Here is a 20,634-nt window from a genome sequence, read left to right as displayed (position 1 = left end):
ACCAAGAGGAACCCAGAGAACCAAGAGAGAACCCAGAGAGAACCAAGAGAGAACCAAGAGAACCCAGAGAGAACCAAGAGGAACCCAGAGAACCCTGAGAGAACCAAGAGAGAACCAAGAGGAACCCAGAGAACCAAGAGGAACCCAGAGAACCAAGAGGAACCCAGAGAACCCTGAGAGAACCAAGAGAGAACCAAGAGAGAACCAAGAGGAACCCAGAGAGAACCAAGAGAGAACCAAGAGGAACCCAGAGAGAACCCAGAGAGAACCAAGAGGAACCCAGAGAACCAAGAGAGAACCAAGAGAGAACCCAGAGAACCAAGAGAGAACCCAGAGAACCCTGAGAGAACCAAGAGGAACCCAGAGAACCCAGAGAGAACCAAGAGGAACCCAGAGAGAACCGAGAGAACCCAGAGGAACCCAGAGAGAACCCAGAGAGAACCAAGAGGAACCCTGAGAGAACCCAGAGAGAACCAAGAGGAACCCAGAAAGAACCAAGAGGAACCCAGAGAGAACCAAGAGAGAACCAAGAGGAACCCAGAGAACCCTGAAAGAACCAAGAGGAACCCAGAGAGAACCAAGAGAGAACCAAGAGAACCCTGAGAGAACCCAGAGAGAACCCTGAAAGAACCAAGAGGAACCCAGAGAACCAAGAGGAACCCAGAGAACCCTGAGAGAACCCAGAGAGAACCAAGAGGAACCCAGAGAGAACCCTGAAAGAACCAAGAGGAACCCTGAGAGAACCCAGAGAACCCTGAGAGAACCCAGAGAGAACCAAGAGGAACCCAGAGAGAACCCTGAAAGAACCAAGAGGAACCCAGAGAGAACCCAGAGAGAACCAAGAGGAACCCTGAGAGAACCTAGAGAGAACCCTGAAAGAACCAAGAGGAACCCAGAGAACCAAGAGGAACCCAGAGAACCCTGAGAGAACTGGCAGCCGTGGCCTAGTGGTTAGGGAGGCGGACTTAAAATCAGAGGGTTGCAAGTTCAAGTCCCGCCATTACCTCTCCCTACACCTCTATTCATGGCTGAAGTGCCCTTGAGCAAGGCACCTAACCCCACATTGCTCCAGGGCCTGTAACCAATACCCTGTATCTAAATAGATGTAAGTCGCTTTGGATAAAAAGCGTCAGCTAAGTGTAATGTAATGTAATCTGAAACCCAGAGAGAACCCAGAGAGAACCAAGAGGAACCCAGAGAACCCCGAGAGAACCCAGAGAGAACCCTGAAAGAACCAAGAGGAACCCAGAGAACCAAGAGGAACCCAGAGAACCCAGAGAGAACCCTGAAAGAACCAAGAGGAACCCAGAGAGAACCAAGAGGAACCCAGAGAGAACCCTGAAAGAACCAAGAGGAACCCAGAGAGAACCCAGAGAGAACCAAGAGGAACCCAGAGAGAACCGAGAGAACCCAGAAAGAACCAAGAGGAACCCTGAGAGAACCCAGAGGAACCCAGAGGAACCCAGAGAGAACCAAGAGAGAACCAAGAGGAACCCAGAGAACCCTGAAAGAACCAAGAGGAACCCAGAGAGAACCCAGAGAGAACCAAGAGAACCCAGAGAGAACCCTGAAAGAACCAAGAGGAACCCAGAGAACCCTGAGAGAACTGGCAGCCGTGGCCTAGTGGTTAGGGAGGCGGACTTAAAATCAGAGGGTTGCAAGTTCAAGTCCCGCCATTACCTCTCCCTACACCTCTATTCATGGCTGAAGTGCCCTTGAGCAAGGCACCTAACCCCACATTGCTCCAGGGCCTGTAACCAATACCCTGTATCTAAATAGATGTAAGTCGCTTTGGATAAAAAGCGTCAGCTAAGTGTAATGTAATGTAATCTGAAACCCAGAGAGAACCAAGAGGAACCCAGAGAACCCCGAGAGAACCCAGAGAGAACCCTGAAAGAACCAAGAGGAACCCAGAGAACCCTGAGAGAACCAAGAGGAACCCAGAGAGAACCAAGAGGAACCCAGAGAACCCAGAGAGAACCCTGAAAGAACCAAGAGGAACCCAGAGAGAACCAAGAGGAACCCAGAGAGAACCCTGAAAGAACCAAGAGGAACCCAGAGAACCCAGAGAGAACCCTGAAAGAACCAAGAGGAACCCAGAGAGAACCCAGAGAGAACCAAGAGGAACCCAGAGAACCCAGAGAGAACCCTGAAAGAACCAAGAGGAACCCAGAGAGAACCCAGAGAGAACCAAGAGGAACCCAGAGAACCCAGAGAGAACCCAGAGAGAACCCTGAAAGAACCAAGAGGAACCCAGAGAACCCAGAGAGAACCCTGAAAGAACCAAGAGGAACCCAGAGAGAACCCAGAGAGAACCAAGAGGAACCCAGAGAACCCAGAGAGAACCCTGAAAGAACCAAGAGGAACCCAGAGAGAACCAAGAGGAACCCAGAGAGAACCCTGAAAGAACCAAGAGGAACCCAGAGAACCCTGAGAGAACCAAGAGGAACCCAGAGAGAACCAAGAGGAACCCAGAGAACCAAGAGGAACCCTGAGAGAACCCTGAAAGAACCAAGAGGAACCCAGAGAACCCTGAGAGAACCAAGAGGAACCCAGAGAGAACCAAGAGGAACCCAGAGAACCAAGAGGAACCCTGAGAGAACCCTGAAAGAACCAAGAGGAACCCAGAGAACCCTGAGAGAACCAAGAGGAACCCAGAGAACCCTGAGAGAACCAAGAGGAACCTAGAGAACCAAGAGGAACCCAGAGAACCCAGAGAGAACCCAGAGAACCCCCTGGGACCCCCTGCTGTGCTCAGAGCTGACTGACAGGACTTCAGGAAAGTAAGGTCGACCCGTTTACATCTCACAGACGGTTGGATGGGCATCTCCAGACTTTTACTGTTAGAATGATAAATGAATCCAAGATGTCCGTCTTTAGCTTCCAACAGTGAGCCAACCTAAACTATCTGAGTCAATCCGGTTCATTCCCCACATTTTATTCTCAGTTCACTAAGTGTTGTTTATAATCACCCATATTCAACACATCTCCTGTTAAGGTTCATGTGTTCGCTCATATCGTTAAATAAATAGTTCATTATATATGTATATATGTATAATCACAGGTTGTGTTTATACTTTCTTTACGTAATGTCTGTCCAACCAAACCAGAATTCACCAAAGTAGCGAGATATGAGACTGATTATTAATTTAAACATTAACTTAACATACCAGGATCACAAGACTCTGTTTTTCCTTCTTTAAGGTGGTGCCCTACGGAGCCCCTAAAGGGACATGGAGGGATTTTTTTTTCCCCACGTCAGTGAACCGGAAGTAAAACAGACAGAGCGATTTCAGATGTCTCTCACTTGTGTCAAAGCCATGTCTACGTGCAAGAACGGGTTTGATGTCTTTATGTGTTAGGCCAATACTAAAATAGAAATCAATAAACTTCTCCCACGGATGATGGGTGGGCTGCTCCATCGCTGTGTCCGTTTTACTTCCGGTTCACTGACGTGGGGGGGAAAAATAAAAAATAAAAAAAATAAATAAAAATCCCTCCATGTCCCTTTAGGGGCTCCGTAGTGCCCTACATCTGAGGTTAAATAAGGTTTATTAAGACAGTGAGAACTTCTGGTAAATCTATAAACCTGGTAAATCCTTATATTTGAACACCGGATCAGACAAACTCTCCTGGACTGAGGGGCAGCAGCCATGTTCCTTCAGTTTTATTAGAAAACACATTATTTACACAAGAAACTTTAACCAACATATTCTGGATCACCCGAACCAGAACCAGAACCACAGCCGGGCTCAGGTGGGCCGGGCTCAGGTGAGGCTGGGCTCAGGTGGGCCGGGCTCAGGTGAGGCTGGGCTCAGGTGGGCCGGGCTCAGGTGGGCCGGGCTCAGGTGGGCCGGGCTCAGGTGAGGCGGGCTCAGGTGGGCCGGGGGCTCAGGTGGGCCGGGGGCTCAGGTGGGCCGGGGGCTCAGGTGGGCCGGGCTCAGGTGAGGCTGGGCTCAGGTGGGCCGGGCTCAGGTGGGCCGGGCTCAGGTGAGGCGGGCTCAGGTGGGCCGGGCTCAGGTGGGCCGGGCTCAGGTGGGCCGGGCTCAGATGAGCCGGGGGCTCAGGTGGGCCGGGCTCAGGTGGGCCGGGCTCAGGTGGGCCGGGCTCAGGTGGGCCGGGCTCAGGTGAGGCTGGAGGGGATCCTCCTCCACAGCCCCCCACACAGGCAGTTCTTGATCCAGCGCTGCTCCCACTGCTTCATGGCGTTGGTCTTGTTGGGGGATCGAAGCATCGTCACACAGCCGCACCTGAGGGGGGCGGAGCTTCACATCAGATTACTGTGACACAGCAGTGACATCACAGCGACATCACTTCCTGCGGCCTCACCTGGTGCAGGCTTTGCTCTCCTCGGTGGGACACACCCCCATGTGGACGCAGCGCAGGTTGTCCATCTTCTGGGAGCCGGGACTCCTGAACACAGACACAGTTCAGCTGCAGCACGTGCACACGCAGCAGAGAGCGTGCACGGGGAACACTTACCTGGTGAACAGCTCCAGGGGGGCGGGGCCTCCGGCTCCAGGTAAGGACGAGGCCTTCCCGAACTGCAGCCTCAGCGGCTGCTTCCCCTGCAGCTTCACGATGACGCCGTCGTTCACCGGCAGCCAGTCCATGCTGGGCACCAGCAGCTGGCTGGGCAGCAGGCAGCACTCATCGATCAGGCTCTCATCCGGCTCCTGGGGAGGGCTGTCGTCCCGGGCTGGGGGGGGGGGAGATACAGCAGGTCAGGGGCAAGATACAGCAGGTCAGGGGCAAGATACAGCAGGTCAGGGGCAAGATACAGCCGGTCAGGGGCAAGATACAGCCGGTCAGGGGCAAGATACAGCCGGTCAGGGGCAAGATACAGCAGGTCAGGGGCAAGATACAGCCGGTCAGGGGCAAGATACAACATCTGTTCATGAACAGCTGGACTCGGGGTGTCACAGAGGAGCATAAACATCTGGACTCGGGCTGTCAGAGGAGCATAAACATCTGGACTCGGGGTGTCAGAGGAGCATAAACATCTGGACTCGGGGTGTCAGGGAGGAGCATAAACATCTGGACTCGGGGTGTCAGGGAGGAGCATAAACATCTGGACTCGGGGTGTCAGAGAGGAGCATAAACATCTGGACTCGGGGTGTCAGAGGAGCATAAACATCTGGACTCGGGGTGTCAGGGAGGAGCATAAACATCTGGACTCGGGGTGTCAGAGGAGCATAAACATCTGGACTCGGGGTGTCAGAGGAGCATAAACATCTGGACTCGGGGTGTCAGAGAGGAGCATAAACATCTGGACTCGGGGTGTCAGAGAGGAGCATAAACATCTGGACTCGGGGTGTCAGAGAGGAGCATAAACATCTGGACTCGGGGTGTCAGGGAGGAGCATAAACATCTGGACTCGGGGTGTCACAGAGGAGCATAAACATCTGGACTCGGGGTGTCAGAGGAGCATAAACATCTGGACTCGGGGTGTCACAGAGGAGCATAAACATCTGGACTCGGGGTGTCAGAGAGGAGCATAAACATCTGGACTCGGGGTGTCAGAGAGGAGCATAAACATCTGGACTCGGGGTGTCAGAGGAGCATAAACATCTGGACTCGGGGTGTCAGGGAGGAGCATAAACATCTGGACTCGGGGTGTCAGAGGAGCATAAACATCTGGACTCGGGGTGTCAGAGGAGCATAAACATCTGGACTCGGGGTGTCAGAGGAGCATAAACATCTGGACTCGGGGTGTCAGGAGCATAAACATCTGGACTCGGGGTGTCAGGGAGGAGCATAAACATCTGGACTCGGGGTGTCAGAGGAGCATAAACATCTGGACTCGGGGTGTCAGAGGAGCATAAACATCTGGACTCGGGGTGTCAGAGGAGCATAAACATCTGGACTCGGGGTGTCACAGAGGAGCATAAACATCTGGACTCGGGGTGTCACAGAGGAGCATAAACATCTGGACTCGGGGTGTCAGAGGAGCATAAACATCTGGACTCGGGGTGTCACAGAGGAGCATAAACATCTGGACTCGGGGTGTCACAGAGGAGCATAAACATCTGGACTCGGGGTGTCAGAGGAGCATAAACATCTGGACTCGGGGTGTCAGAGGAGCATAAACATCTGGACTCGGGGTGTCAGAGAGGAGCATAAACATCTGGACTCGGGGTGTCAGAGGAGCATAAACATCTGGACTCGGGGTGTCAGAGGAGCATAAACATCTGGACTCGGGGTGTCAGAGAGGAGCATAAACATCTGGACTCGGGGTGTCAGAGGAGCATAAGCAGGTTCTTACAGCAGAGCCACAGCTTGGTGAGCAGCCTGAACAGCAGCAGCATGCTGTCCTGGTTGTCCGACGTGGCGGTGAAGGTGGGCAGGCAGCCGGGCTTCAGCAGACCCCAGATCCTGATCATCACCAGCATCTCTCTCAGCATCCCCAGAGATGCCCCGTCCCTCATGAAGCCGAACCCTGGCCGCACCATGGAGCCCTGCAGGGGAGGGAAACAGGCCCGAGGTCAGCAACAGGGTGGTTCTGGGGGGGTTCTGGGTGGTTCTGGGGGGGGGCGGGGGGGGTGGTTATGGGTGGTTCTGGGGTGGTTCTGGGGGGGGTTATGGGTGGTTATGGGTGGTTCTGGGGTGGTTATTGTCACGCCCAGAGACTCTTGTTTTTAGTTTTCATGTTTAGGTTATGCTTTTGTTTTCAGTCCATCTTTAGTTTTTGTCATGCCTTAGTTTCCCTGCACTCTGTTTATTAGTTCACTCACTTCACCTGTGTTTTTTCCCTCAGCTGCACTCACTCCCCAATCACTCTCACTCCCTATTTAGTTTCCTGCCTCCCCTGTCAGTTTTGCCGTATCTCTGTTGTTGAAAGTCAAGTTGGTTCCTTGTTTGTTTCTGACCCTTCATGCCATGCTACAACTCCTTGACCAAGTTAAGTATTTATTCCATGCCATGTCAAGTGATTTTGTTTTGGTTTTGTCACAGTTTAGTTTTTGAATCCGGCTTTGCCGCGCCTTTTGTTCGTACTTTGTTTTTTGTTAAATAAATCACCCTTTTTTTGTAAGTCCGCATCCGTGTCCTCCCCTTCTACACCACACCTTGACAGTTATGGGGTGGTTATGGGTGGTTCTGGGGGGGGTTATGGGTGGTTCTGGGTGGTTCTGGGGGGGGGGGTTATGGGTGGTTCTGGGTGGTTCTGGGTGGTTCTGGGGGGGGGGGGTTATGGGTGGTTCTGGGTGGTTCTGGGGGGGGGTTATGGGTGGTTCTGGGGGGGTGTTATGGGTGGTTATGGGTGGTTATGGGGGGTTATGGGTGGTTATGGGGGGGGTTATGGGTGGTTATGGGGGGGGGGGTTATGGGTGGTTCTGGGTGGTTCTGGGTGGTTCTGGATGGTTCTGGGTGGTTATGGGTGGTTATGGGTGGTTCTGGATGGTTCTGGATGGTTATGGGTGGTTCTGGGTGGTTATGGGTGGTTATGGGTGGTTCTGGGTGGTTATGGGTGGTTCTGGATGGTTCTGGGTGGTTATGGGTGGTTCTGGGTGGTTATGGGTGGTTATGGGTGGTTCTGGATGGTTCTGGGTGGTTCTGGATGGTTCTGGATGGTTCTGGATGGTTCTGGGTGGTTATGGGTGGTTCTGGGTGGTTCTGGATGGTTCTGGGTGGTTATGGGTGGTTCTGGGTGGTTATGGGTGGTTATGGGTGGTTCTGGGTGGTTATGGGTGGTTATGGGTGGTTCTGGGTGGTTATGGGGGGTTATGGGTGGTTCTGGGTGGTTATGGGGGGGGGTTATGGGTGGTTCTGGGTGGTTATGGGGGGGGGTTATGGGTGGTTATGGGGGGGGGGGTTATGGGTGGTTCTGGGTGGTTCTGGGTGGTTCTGGATGGTTCTGGATGGTTCTGGGTGGTTATGGGTGGTTCTGGGTGGTTATGGGTGGTTCTGGATGGTTCTGGGTGGTTATGGGTGGTTCTGGATGGTTCTGGGTGGTTCTGGGTGGTTCTGGGTGGTTCTGGGTGGTTCCCCCTTTATGGACCTGCACTCAGGAACATGATATGAGATCTCTGGTGGATAAAAACTTTAAAGGTCCCATGGCATGAAATGTTCACTTTTTAAGGTTGTTTAACATTAATATGAGTTCCTCTAGCCTGCCTGCGGTCCCCTAGTGGCTAAAAATGACGATAGACCTAAACCATGCACTGGAAATTATTCTCCGCCTTTGGAAATGTGACCATGCAGATGGCCTGATCGGGAAAGCCGCCGCTTATGACGTGGAGGTTGTTTCCACCCAGAGCCAATAAACTGCCTTTCCCCGCCCACAGCTCTTTGGCCAGCTCATTGCGCTGTATATCGATGTAAAAAATCTGTTTAGAGCTCCTGCATCAGAACCTCTAAAGAGCCAGTGGACAGATTTTGTTTTTTTCTGGGAAAGTGACGACAGAACCGAAGAGATTTGTGTATGTGTGCGCCAAATATTTCACAGACGAATGTTTCCAGAACTTGGGCCAATACCGAGCCCAAGGGAGAGCCCAGACACCCTGCGGAGGAATCTCATTTCAGCCGCTTGTATTCGCGATCTCATTCTCTCGGTCGCTACCCACAGCTCGTGACCATAGGTGAGGGTAGGAACATAGACTGACCGGTAAATCGAGAGCTTCGCCTTCTGGCTCAGCTGATTTTTCACTACGACGGGCCGGTGCAGAGACCACTGCAGACACCGCTCCGATCCGCCTGTCAATCTCCTGCTCCATTCGTCTCTCACTTGGGGAAGGATCTCATTCCCGAGTAAGTAATTTAACGCTCTATTATTGTGTTGCTTTCCTGTATGTACAGTATAGTTACATAGCTTGTTACCACAGGAAAGGGTTTGTATCGTTAGCAGCTAACGTTAGCTAACGGTTAGCTATGCAGCTAATAGCATCTGCAAGCTCTTATCTCTGCCAACTGGGCTGTTGGAGGTGTTTGCAAGCCCATGAGATGGTTAGCGCGCTCATTTTAGACCAAAACCCCCGACTTCAAGCTTCCTGAAGAAGAATGAATCCGCAAATTCATCAGGATAATGATTCATTCATGGTTCCAGAGTCAAAACGGTCAGTCTGTCTGTGTCGTTAGCTCTGCAGCTAATAGCTCGGTCACTGTCGCTAATGTAACGGTAAATAGCATGAGGTATGCAAGTGGACACCTCATTTACTGTAACGCGAGTGTTGTGTACTTATTTGTTGTTTTGATAGCCGTCCTGCTGTTGGTGTTATGGCGCGCACGATATCTGCCTTTCCCCTGATTGAAATGACTCGCGCTACGTGCATCTTTGCAAACCAGAGCAATCAGCTGAGAATGTCAAAATCCTCACTCCTGCTTTCCCCTTCACGCACGCCTTTTTTGCTGTGTCTTGTGTAGCACTTGCTTGATGTTTGACTGTGTTAGGAGAGTTGTTCAGTAACTAGTTCGTCATATTGTCAAAGTAAGCTCATTTCAACAGGTTTCGCTAGTTTTACGGCATAGGGCTGCCGTGCCATCTACGTGCCAGAGCGATTCACAAAACTTTTGCGCAAGGTACCACGGGCGTAAGTAAGGCCACACCCCCACTAAACAGCTCATTCTGAGGATCCTAAAGAAAGCTCATTTTTGGAACTGGCTGTAATTCTGCACCAAGGCAGAATTTTGGGGAAAAAAACTTAGATACAGTATTAGGGGACCACTAAAGCCTATAAAAATACATAAAAGCCTCCATTTATTTTCATGCCATAGGATCTTTAAGACTATCCGGGCAGACAGAGTGGTAACAGGAAAGGAGGTAACATTGATCACGCTGCAGGGATTCCTGAACTGATCGGATTAATCAATGAGCCAATAGTCAGTTTGTGTCCATTTTATTTTGTGTCTCACACCTGAGGGAGCGCTGCTCACCTGGTTGGGCAGGTTGGCCAGCAGGTAAAGGACAAAGTCTCCCACCCACTGGATGAGCTGCTGCAGGGACTGGAGGGGGGGGGCCGTCCAACACAAACTCCTCGGTCTTCAGATTGATCATCACCTTATCGATATCTGAGGAAACAGACCGATCAGAACCGTCCCTCCGCTGATCAGCACCAAACGCAGGCTGCGGCCTCACCTGCGCGGCCTCACCTGCGCGGCCTCACCTGCGCGGCCTCACCTGCGCGGCCTCACCTGTGCGGCCTCACCTGTGTCCGTGTTCTTGGCGCAGATCTCCGTTAGCCGGTCACCTGGACTCTTGTCAGGTGTGTTGAGAACGTGCGGTCTCAGCAGCGACTTTAAAGTGGAGCTGATGGCGATCAGCAGCAGTTTGGCGTGAAAGTCACATGCTCGAGCAGCTGTCGCAGTGGAGAGTTTACAAAGAGACGCCTTCACAGCAACGATGCGCGTCGCCAGCACCTGAAACGGAAGAAAGATCAGAGTTCAACAACCAACGACCTAAAGAAGTCTGTCGTCATTTAATTAAACACCACAGAGGCACATCCAACCGGATCGAGTGTTTGTAAGATCGATCCATCTCTTGCACAGGTGACGGCGCCGTCTCTTGTACAGGTGCTGCACCATCACCATCTCTTGGTGCCTTACTGACCTGCTGCAGCGCCTGGTTCTGGTTTTGTTTCTGTTTCTGCTGGTTTCTGGTTCTGGTTTTGGTGCAGCACCATCTCTTACTGACCTGCTGCAGCGCCTGGTTCTGGTTTTGTTTCTGTTTCTGGTTCTGGTTCTGGTGCAGCACCATCTCTTACTGACCTGCTGCAGCGCCTGGTTCTGCCTCATGTACTCCTCGTGCAGCTTCTCCACCAGGTTGTGCACCATGCTGGGCTGCACATGCAGCAGCACGTCCCACCAGTCGTAGCCCGTCACCATGCAGTACTCCAGCAGGAACAGCAGGTGGCGCAGCGTCGTGTTCATCTCCAGCACCTGACCCATGGAGGGCGACACCCGCAGCATGTGGAGCTGAGGAGCAAACAACCACCAGGTGAGTTCCCGTTTATCGGTGAACGCCAGGTTTAGGGTTAATCTCCAGACACCAGAGTCCACCTGTTCTGGTTCTGTTTCTGGTTCTGGTTTCGGTTCTGCTGGTTTCTGGTTCTGGTTTTGGAGTCCACCTGTGGATCCTCACCTTGCCGTGGTTGTCGACTCCAGCCAGAGCCAATGAGGTCCAGGAGAACTGGAGGGCCTTGAAGTGGAGGGCGGGGCCTGCAGCTCTTTGGCGTTTGATGGCGGCATCGTCTCCGGGACGCTGAGCGGAGGAGGAGCCGTAGAAGACCCCCATGGTGTGGAGCGACAGGCGGTGGAGAATCTGGATGCTGCCATCATGGAACGCCAGAGCCAGACCTGAAAACACACGTGATCCCCCGTTATTCCCTCTGAAACAGGACGAAATGAAAGCTTTCTGAACCCGACGGGGAGCTCACCGAGCCCGGGGCAGAACTTGGTGTCCGACGCCACCTTCAGGTCGGTGTTGGAGATGGAGATGGGCAGCTTGGGTAGAGCCACTGACGAGACCCGCTCCAGGTCACCGGTGGTGGTCAGGATCCTCCACTTCAGGATGGTGGGCTGCTTCTCCCCGACTGCAGAGGTCAGAGGTCAGTCAGAGGTCGGTCAAGAGGCACAGACTCAGAATCATAGATGTGTATAGAACCATAGATATGTATAGAATGGCTCGATGTGTTACGTCTGAGTTTAGAACGTCCGCACAGGTCGGCCATCTTACCACAGGGTGAGATGTCCGGGAGACAGTCAAACCTGAGGTAACCATAGTTACGGGAAGTGATCTGCTCTGACGCTATTACTCTTATCTCGCAGAAATTTCCACCATTTTACATACTAAAAGACCCTGTGCGATATTTGATTTATTCGGACATCTGTGCAATAATTCACGTCACTACTGTGCAATATCTTATCTATTTATGGTCAGACTATGTGCATACAATGTGTAATTAACACAAGTGTAGTGCAATATGGGCAATAACTCAACCATAGTGCTATAACTTATTTTATTTAACTCTCTTTACTTTGTATATCTTGTATAGCCTATATTCTTTTTTACACTTTGTTTTAGATTATTCTATATTAATTATATTTTAATGATATATTATATTAATTATTCTATAGTATACTGTATTTTAGATTTATAGAGATCCTATGTGTGTGTTTGGAGCTACTGGGGACTTGAATTTCCCTGAGGGAGTCATCCCAAGGGGTAAATAAAGTTCAGTCATGGGGCAAATAAACCTGAAATATTTACGTTTTTATTTAAAAAAATAAATATGGACTTTGTCTGTAGTGTGATAATTAGCTTACTACTTTGATGTTTATAATAACCTAAACGTTTGAGAATTAAGCAAGTTATGTCTTGAATGTTTCACCATCAACACAATGTTGTCGGCGAGAGAGCTGCCTGTGGTAAGATGGCCGCCATCTGCGGACGTTCCACTCCGTTGCCCAGCAACGCGGACGAGATATCTAGCCATTCTATACATATCTATGGTTCTAAACATATCTATGGTTCTATACATATCTATGGTTCTATACATATCTATGGTTCTATACATATCTATGCTCAGAACAGCTGATCCAGGTGTGTTTCTTACCAACTGGCGACCGGTGCTGAAAGATGTTGTTGACAGGAAGGCCCTCCTTCCTCAGAGACCAGCACTCCACGATGCTGCCGCTCTGATTGGACGCGCACAGCAGGACCTGAAACAGACGCCCCGTCAGAGCCCGGTTCTGGTTTCTGGGTTCTGGTTCTGTGTCTGGGTTCTCACCTGCTCGGAGTTCTCCCGGGTCAGGAACTTGAGGTGTGTGACGGCGGGGTACTTCTCCCTCCTCATGGGGTCGGTGGTGCAGCGCAGGAACAGCGACGGCAGCAGCTCCGTGTCGATGCGGCACTTCTCGCTGACCACGCTGACCACCACCTGCACGCAAGAGTCAGACGGGTTTCAGTGGACGGGCGGCGGTAACCGTGGCGACGCTCACCGTGGCGACGGCGCTCACCTTGTAGAACTGCACGGGGGAGGAGCTGCTGCCGTCGGTGGCCGCCACCACGATGTTCCCTCCCCCGGTGAAGGCGATGTCGGCCAGCGCCACGCGTCCCCGCAGCCGGCACAGACTCTCGCTCGCCGTCAGCAGGGCGCCGCCGGGCTTCAGCAGCGACACCGTCACCAAGCCGCTCACCGTCACCGCCAGCCAGCCCTCCATCGGCTTCCCGCCGAACAGCGTCAGGGACGGAGAGAACTTCACCCGGGAGAACTTCTCGCCGAAGTTGGTGGAGCCCGACTGAAGCGAGAGGAGGAGTCGGTTATTCGCCGGCCGCGCAGAGCGGCGCCCACCGTGCACGAGCGCGTCCTCACCATCTCCACGTGCAGCGCCAGCTTCACGCCGTTGTGCAGCCAGCTCAGAGCGATGATGGGGTCGCCGTCCACCGAGCTGCTCAGGACGCTCTCCCAGCTGTTCACCAGGTGGTCCGACATGGACCAACACTTGATCTGCCCGTCACCGTCGGCCGAGAGCAGCCGCGAGCCTAAACACATTCAGAGACCCCGACAGGTGTGAGAGACCCCCCCTCATGTTACCCACAGGTGTACAACTCACCCACAGGTGCACAACTCAAACTCACCCACAGGTGTACCACTCACCGACAGGTGTACAACTCAAACTCACCCACAGGTGTACAACTCACCCACAGGTGCAAAACTCACCCACAGGTGTACAACTCACCCACAGGTGCACAACTCAAACTCACCCACAGGTGTACCACTCACCGACAGGTGTACAACTCAAACTCACCCACAGGTGCACAACTCACCCACAGGTGCACAACTCACCCACAGGTGTACAACTCAAACTCACCCACAGGTGTACAACTCAAACTCACCCACAGGTGCACAACTCACCCACAGGTGCACAACTCACCCACAGGTGTACAACTCAAACTCACCCACAGGTGTACAACTCAAACTCACCCACAGGTGTACAACTCAAACTCACCCACAGGTGTACAACTCACCCACAGGTGCAAAACTCACCCACAGGTGCAAAACTCACCCACAGGTGTACCACTCACCCACAGGTGTACAACTCAAACTCACCCACAGGTGCAAAACTCACCCACAGGTGTGTAAAGGCTCTAGCATGGTTGCCGCGTCTGCTAGCGCGAGCGGTGTTGATGACGTCACGATTTCGTGCCCGCCATGTATAGTGGCGGAAGTCGATGCGCCAGTAGTTGCAGTTTTCTCCGTCACAGAGGTGGCGCTGCTACCTGAAGGTTACCTCTACTCTACAACCACGAAAGTGGAGAAGAAAACAATGCCGCTGTCAAGAGCAGGAATACTGTAATTAATGATGCTGCTGCAGTTTTTGGATCATTTTAATTTTTTAATTCAGTTAATAGAGGTGAACGTCTGAAGCCCCCGGCATCACCAGAGTCTCTGCCCTCTTCTTTGCCTTCACGTATCTGTCCCGTAGCTTCTTCCACAAATTCTTACAGAACTCTCCCTCTTTTCCCAAAGTTCTGCCCATCTCTGTGCACCAGTTTTGGGAGTTTACGTGCTCCCTGTGCTGTTTCACTGCAGTTTCGTACAGCTGCTGTACAAACGCACCTCCTCACTGAGCCGGTCTCACAACGGTCCATCCGGTTCGTTGTGCTCGGCGCCGCCAAGTTACAAAAATCGACTGGTGCACGACAACGCGCTGCGCCGTCTTTTCAAGGGAAGCGCCAGGCCTGAAACGCCATTTTGACGTCACGGTGCGACACCGCCGTGACAGACGCGGCAACCATGCTACCGCCTTAAAGGGATAGTTCGGGATATTTGACATGAATCTGTATGGCATCACCATAACCAGTGTCGTGCATTCAAACTGACTTACCCCCGACAGTGTCCTGTGAGCCGAGTTCTTGTCCAGTGTTGGTCAAGGCGAAAGTAGTCCGGCTTGTTTGCTGGGGTCAAGAAATTAGCGCGTTTTTCTTCCCAAAACAGTACGTGTGCTAAAGAGTGATTTATTTCATCACAAAAACCGAAGCCGGCAAAAGTCACTCCTCGTTATCACTTGGGCCCTATACTGTCTCTCATTGTGTATCAGTGCGCACGTCATTCTGACCGCGAGCTGTGCGCACGAGTCGATTCACTTTGTTTACTGCTCGGGAAGATGTCTGACTACGAGAGCGACGAGGAACATATTGACTTCCGTTCAGAGCCAAGGGGGTATCTTTATGAACCCGAGTATACTGAGGAGGAAGTTCGCCAAATGGACTTAGATCGGGCAGAAAGAGAGAGGGTGGACAGAGAAGTGATGGAAACAGAAGCTGGAGCCACTGCTGGAGCTGCGATACCCAGGGTGGCCGACAAATCCTGGTGCACTTGTTTGAAGTGCGAAGTAATGCAGACAGAGGTGGAATGTTACTGCTGACACGAGTGGGATTTAGTTATGCCCCAGATACAAAACCTTTCCATAGATGAGGATGTCGGCGGCCGCGGGACAGCTGCTGCCTGCATCACAAATAACGGGGACTTCCCTGCACTCCTGAATGCAGGCGTCTTGAGAACTTTTTTCCATGTTCCCAGGATCAACTGGAAGAGGCGTCCCAGACCAGCTGGACCCGATGGCCAGTTGTCTGCAGAGTAAGTGTTGAGCACTGCCAAAGAACAGAAAGACTCGTGCGCACAGCTCGCGGTCAGAATGACGTGCGCACTGATACACAATGAGAGACAGTATAGGGCCCAAGTGATAACGAGGAGTGACTTTTGCCGGCTTCGGTTTTTGTGATGAAATAAATCACTCTTTAGCACACGTACTGTTTTGGGAAGAAAAACGCGCTAATTTCTTGACCCCAGCAAACAAGCCGGACTACTTTCGCCTTGACCAACACTGGACAAGAACTCGGCTCACAGGACACTGTCGGGGGTAAGTCAGTTTGAATGCACGACACTGGTTATGGTGATGCCATACAGATTCATGTCAAATATCCCGAACTATCCCTTTAACTCACCCACAGGTGTAAAACTCACCCACAGGTGTAGAACTCTAGCCTGGCGACGCCATCCTACGTACTTCCGCCCAAAGATTTTGGCTCCGCACATAGTCTGGCCCAACCCCCCTACCTCGGTTCGCTCAGTGTTTTGCCAATCAGCAAACAGTTGCGAGTGGTGACGCAGAACTCACGCGCGGAGTCCATTGTAGTCCATATAATTGTAGTTCAACCGCAGCGGAAATAAACATGGCGACGGAAGAACGCTAGAAGCTATCCATGAAGTTGTCTCAACTCTGGGGAGCATTATACAATTAAAACAAGAGCAAGAGGAATGCCTCGTCAATTTTGTTAGTGGCAAGGATGTCGTAGCTCTCCTTCCAACTGGCTTTGGGAAAAGTTTGATTTATCAAATGGTACCGGTGTAATGAAAGCGGATGTGGGAAGCGTGATTCGCGAGCTAGAGCCTCGCGAGAGTAAGCATGAACCTCGGCGCATAACCAACGTCCTTTCTAAACATTACTGATTGGTTAAGGGAACTCTGTTACTCCAATTAATTTAAGTTGCTGAGTAAGGTCCCACCCTCCATGGGAACGGATTCCTCTTGGGTTTTTCCAGACTGTTTGACGGAGTCAACAGTCGGCTTTCGCCCAGGCTAGTAGAACTCACCCACAGGTGTGTAACTCACCCACAGGTGTGTAACTCACCCACAGGTGTGTAACTCACCCACAGGTGTACAACTCACCCACAGGTGTACAACTCACCCACAGGTGTGTAACTCACCCACAGGTGTACAACTCACCCACAGGTGTGTAACTCACCCACAGGTGTACAACTCACCCACAGGTGTACAACTCACCCACAGGTGTACAACTCACCCACAGGTGTACAACTCACCCACAGGTGTACAACTCACCCACAGGTGTGTAACTCACCCACAGGTGTACAACTCACCCACAGGTGTGTAACTCACCCACAGGTGTACAACTCACCCACAGGTGTACAACTCACCCACAGGTGTACAACTCACCCACAGGTGTGTAACTCACCCACAGGTGTGTAACTCACCCACAGGTGTGTAACTCACCCACAGGTGTGTAACTCACCTACAGGTGTGAGACTCACCCGCAGGTGTACAACTCACCCACAGGTGTACAACTCACCCGCAGGTGTGAGACTCACCCACAGGTGTGTAACTCACCCACAGGTGTGTAACTCACCCACAGGTGTACAACTCACCCACAGGTGTACAACTCACCCACAGGTGTACAACTCACCCACAGGTGTGTAACTCACCCACAGGTGTACAACTCACCCACAGGTGTGTAACTCACCCACAGGTGTACAACTCACCCACAGGTGTACAACTCACCCACAGGTGTACAACTCACCCACAGGTGTGTAACTCACCCACAGGTGTGTAACTCACCCACAGGTGTGAGACTCACCCGCAGGTGTACAACTCACCCACAGGTGTACAACTCACCCGCAGGTGTACAACTCACCCACAGGTGTACAACTCACCCACAGGTGTGTAACTCACCCACAGGTGTACAACTCACCCACAGGTGTACAACTCACCCACAGGTGTGTAACTCACCCACAGGTGTACAACTCACCCACAGGTGTACAACTCACCCACAGGTGTGTAACTCACCCACAGGTGTGAGACTCACCCGCAGGTGTACAACTCACCCACAGGTGTACAACTCACCCACAGGTGTACAACTCACCCACAGGTGTACAACTCACCCACAGGTGTGTAACTCACCCACAGGTGTGTAACTCACCCACAGGTGTGAGACTCACCCGCAGGTGTACAACTCACCCACAGGTGTACAACTCACCCACAGGTGTGTAACTCACCCGCAGGTGTGAGACTCACCTGACTGGTCCCACTCCAGGCAGGAGATGACCTCGCTGTGTCCGGAGTTGATGGAGAAAACGTCCCACGGGTGCTCCGAGTCAATGATGTGGATCATGTGACTGACATCTGGAACAGAGACAGTGAGCTGAGGAGGCGGGGCCTAGAGGCTGCGTGCATATGAGCGTGCATGTGAGCGTGCCCGTACCCTTGTCCTCGCTGTCGTTCTTCAGGTCGGTGGTGAAGGCCACCAGGTTCCGGCAGGACCAGGCGCAGACCAGCGGGATGGACGGGCAGTGCGTGCTCTTTGGCTGCTTCTCCCACTCACACACGTAGGCCAGCTCCATGATTTAACCACAGAAGAAGAAAAGGCCGCGCCTGGAAACCACAGGTGCCACATGATTTAACCACAGAAGAAGAAAAGGCCGTGCCTGGAAACCACAGGTGCCCCCCATCAAATCTGTTTATTCTGATCAATCTAAATGCTTTCAGAGCAGGGAAACCAACCCTGTATGATCAGGTGCCGTCAGAACCATTAAAAACATGTTAATGTTCATGTTAAATCCATGGAAGCCCGTTTCCGCCACTTAATAAAAATAAATTTAGAAATACTATCTCATAATTATGAGATAGTATTTCTAAATTTATTTTTATTAAGTGGCGGAAACGGCTTTCATATATAATCAGACCAACCTGAAGAAAAAACAAACGGATCAACAGAGAAAATACCTGAAACAGTCCAGTGAACAAAACCATAACTCAGAAACATCCACAACAAACATTTAATCGTTACAGAGATGAAGATTTTTCTCTAAACTTCGTTTTAAAACTTTAATCCAGAAATTATTAAATAAACACGTTTATCATTTATAATTTTTGGGGGCTATTTATGTGAGGATTAAACAAACAATCTGCATTTAATCACCATGATAAAGCAAAATCTGGGAGATGTAACGTTTAATTCTGCTGTATTATAGACCAAGTCTCTCCATTGCGAACTCCCTTTAAAAATCGTCGAATTTAGGAACATTTCTGTGCTTTAGGTCACGTTAGTCACCAGTGATTTACTCTAAAAACTATTTTTATTCTATTCTATTTACTTGTTTTTACTTTAATTGTTTACATATATTTTATACTGTATGCTGCTGCAACACAATAATTTCCCAAGTTGGGATGAATAAAGTACTTATCTATCTAAGTCTCTCCATTGCGAACTCCCTTTAAAAATCGTCTAATTTAGGAACATTTCTGTCCTTTAGGTCACGTTAGTCACCAGTGATTTACTCTGAAAACCCGTAAAAAGTGAGACTTCAGATTGATTTAAGTTCGGTGAACTTTAAGTTAACTTAAGAACAAAACTTATTCAGTGATAGTTCATACAAACAAACAGTTAGCATCCCGTTGCAGAGCTGTTGGTTAGCCGCTAACGTTAGCTCACCTGGCTGGGTTTCGGCTCCAGAGACGCGGTTAGAAATAAATTAAAAGTGTTACTATTTGTTAGAAACGACAAAAACATAAAGTTAAAATCAGCTCATGAGCTTAAACGGGTTCAGTTTCAGCTTTAAAACAGCAGCTTTAGCCATTTAACGGTGTTAGCAAACAAACCGCTCCCGGCTCCTTCGCTGCCACAATGAGTTAGGACCCCACATCTCTTAAAGCTGCCCGCTCCGCTGCCTGTGTTAAACAAACACGGTGGGCAGTTTCGCTGAGCGGATTCGGGGTTAAACATCACACAAACCGTGTTTGGATGTATGTGTGATCTCCAGAGTAAAGTCCCTGATTATTATAGGATCCATAATGTGAGGCTGTGCCTGAACCGGCTGTTTCCCTGGAGGGTTTCCGCGGGCATCCTACTGCCAGCCCGGGGAACATTTCCTGCCATGTGCGTCTGATACATGGATGTATTATTTTATTGATATTATTATGTTTTATTTTGTTGTCATATAATCTATGAATGGGGAAGATTTTGAAAACGTGACCATAACCGAGAAGCTGACATTTATGTTTTAATTCCAGATAAACATTTGTAGAAACGATGACTTTACATCCAGACCACATAAAACCAAGTTTATATTAGATAGATAGATAGATAGATAGATAGATAGATAGATAGATAGACTTTATTCATCCTAATTTGGGAAATTATTGTGTTGCAGCAGCAGCGTACATTTAACAAGCAAATAGAATAGAATTAGAATAGAAATAGAATAAAAATAGAGAATAAACATTAGCTATATACAAATCTACAGTATGAAGAGTAGGGTAAATAATAATAATTGCAATTATAATAATAATAATGAACATCAGTAAACTAAATAAAAACAGATTTGTACATTTAACAATAAAGGTAAAAATAAATTTAACTGAGCAGACTGAACCAATAAGAAATATAGGGTATGTGGAAAATTTACATTGTATTGTACTATGATGATATTTGCGCAAATGTTATTAATGCAAGGCAGAGTAAATTAAAGGAATTTAAATGAAATTTTAGGCATTAAAAAAGTGTGCTTTTATTTCTCTCTCTCATTACTCGAACAGAATTCCGGGAAAATGTGGAAAACTGGGAGTTTTCTCTATAGAAAATGCATTAAAATTCATAAGTAATGGGACAAAAACAGCCCTATTTGGAGGCCTCATAACTCAGCCATACGGCATCACAGAGACATCATTCAAAGTTTAACCGGGGCAGGAAAGACTCAACTTTAACTGGACTAAAGGGTTTGTTGATATATTCTACAGCTTTGACACAACGGCAGTTTAATTAAATTAAATTCAGTTTTATTTATATAAGTATATATAAACAGTAACTCGCTTTGCTACAAACCTGTGAAAAGAGCGAGTTTCA

The 20,634-nt window shown here is 50.2% G+C and overlaps 1 protein-coding gene across 1 annotated transcript; it reads right to left on the bottom strand.

Annotated features, from left to right (window-relative positions):
* Positions 1–3,652: 3,652 nt before the first annotated feature.
* On the bottom strand, positions 3,653–19,473 carry med16 (mediator complex subunit 16). The gene is given in 17 exon segments (XM_075486143.1): positions 3,653–4,250; positions 4,330–4,413; positions 4,483–4,699; positions 6,266–6,458; positions 9,871–9,951; positions 9,953–10,005; positions 10,143–10,353; positions 10,702–10,908; positions 11,075–11,289; positions 11,370–11,525; positions 12,549–12,654; positions 12,723–12,872; positions 12,952–13,233; positions 13,308–13,477; positions 17,808–17,915; positions 17,995–18,164; positions 19,225–19,473. Coding segments are annotated over 16 exon segments (2,499 nt in total). The 5' UTR covers positions 18,134–18,164; positions 19,225–19,473; the 3' UTR covers positions 3,653–4,123.
* Positions 19,474–20,634: the final 1,161 nt, after the last annotated feature.

Source organism: Odontesthes bonariensis, chromosome 15, assembly GCF_027942865.1.
Source record: "Odontesthes bonariensis isolate fOdoBon6 chromosome 15, fOdoBon6.hap1, whole genome shotgun sequence".
Lineage (NCBI taxonomy): Eukaryota > Metazoa > Chordata > Actinopteri > Atheriniformes > Atherinopsidae > Odontesthes > Odontesthes bonariensis.
The sequence above is the reverse complement of the archived record's forward strand: the minus strand, read 5'-3'. Positions and strand labels throughout refer to the sequence as shown.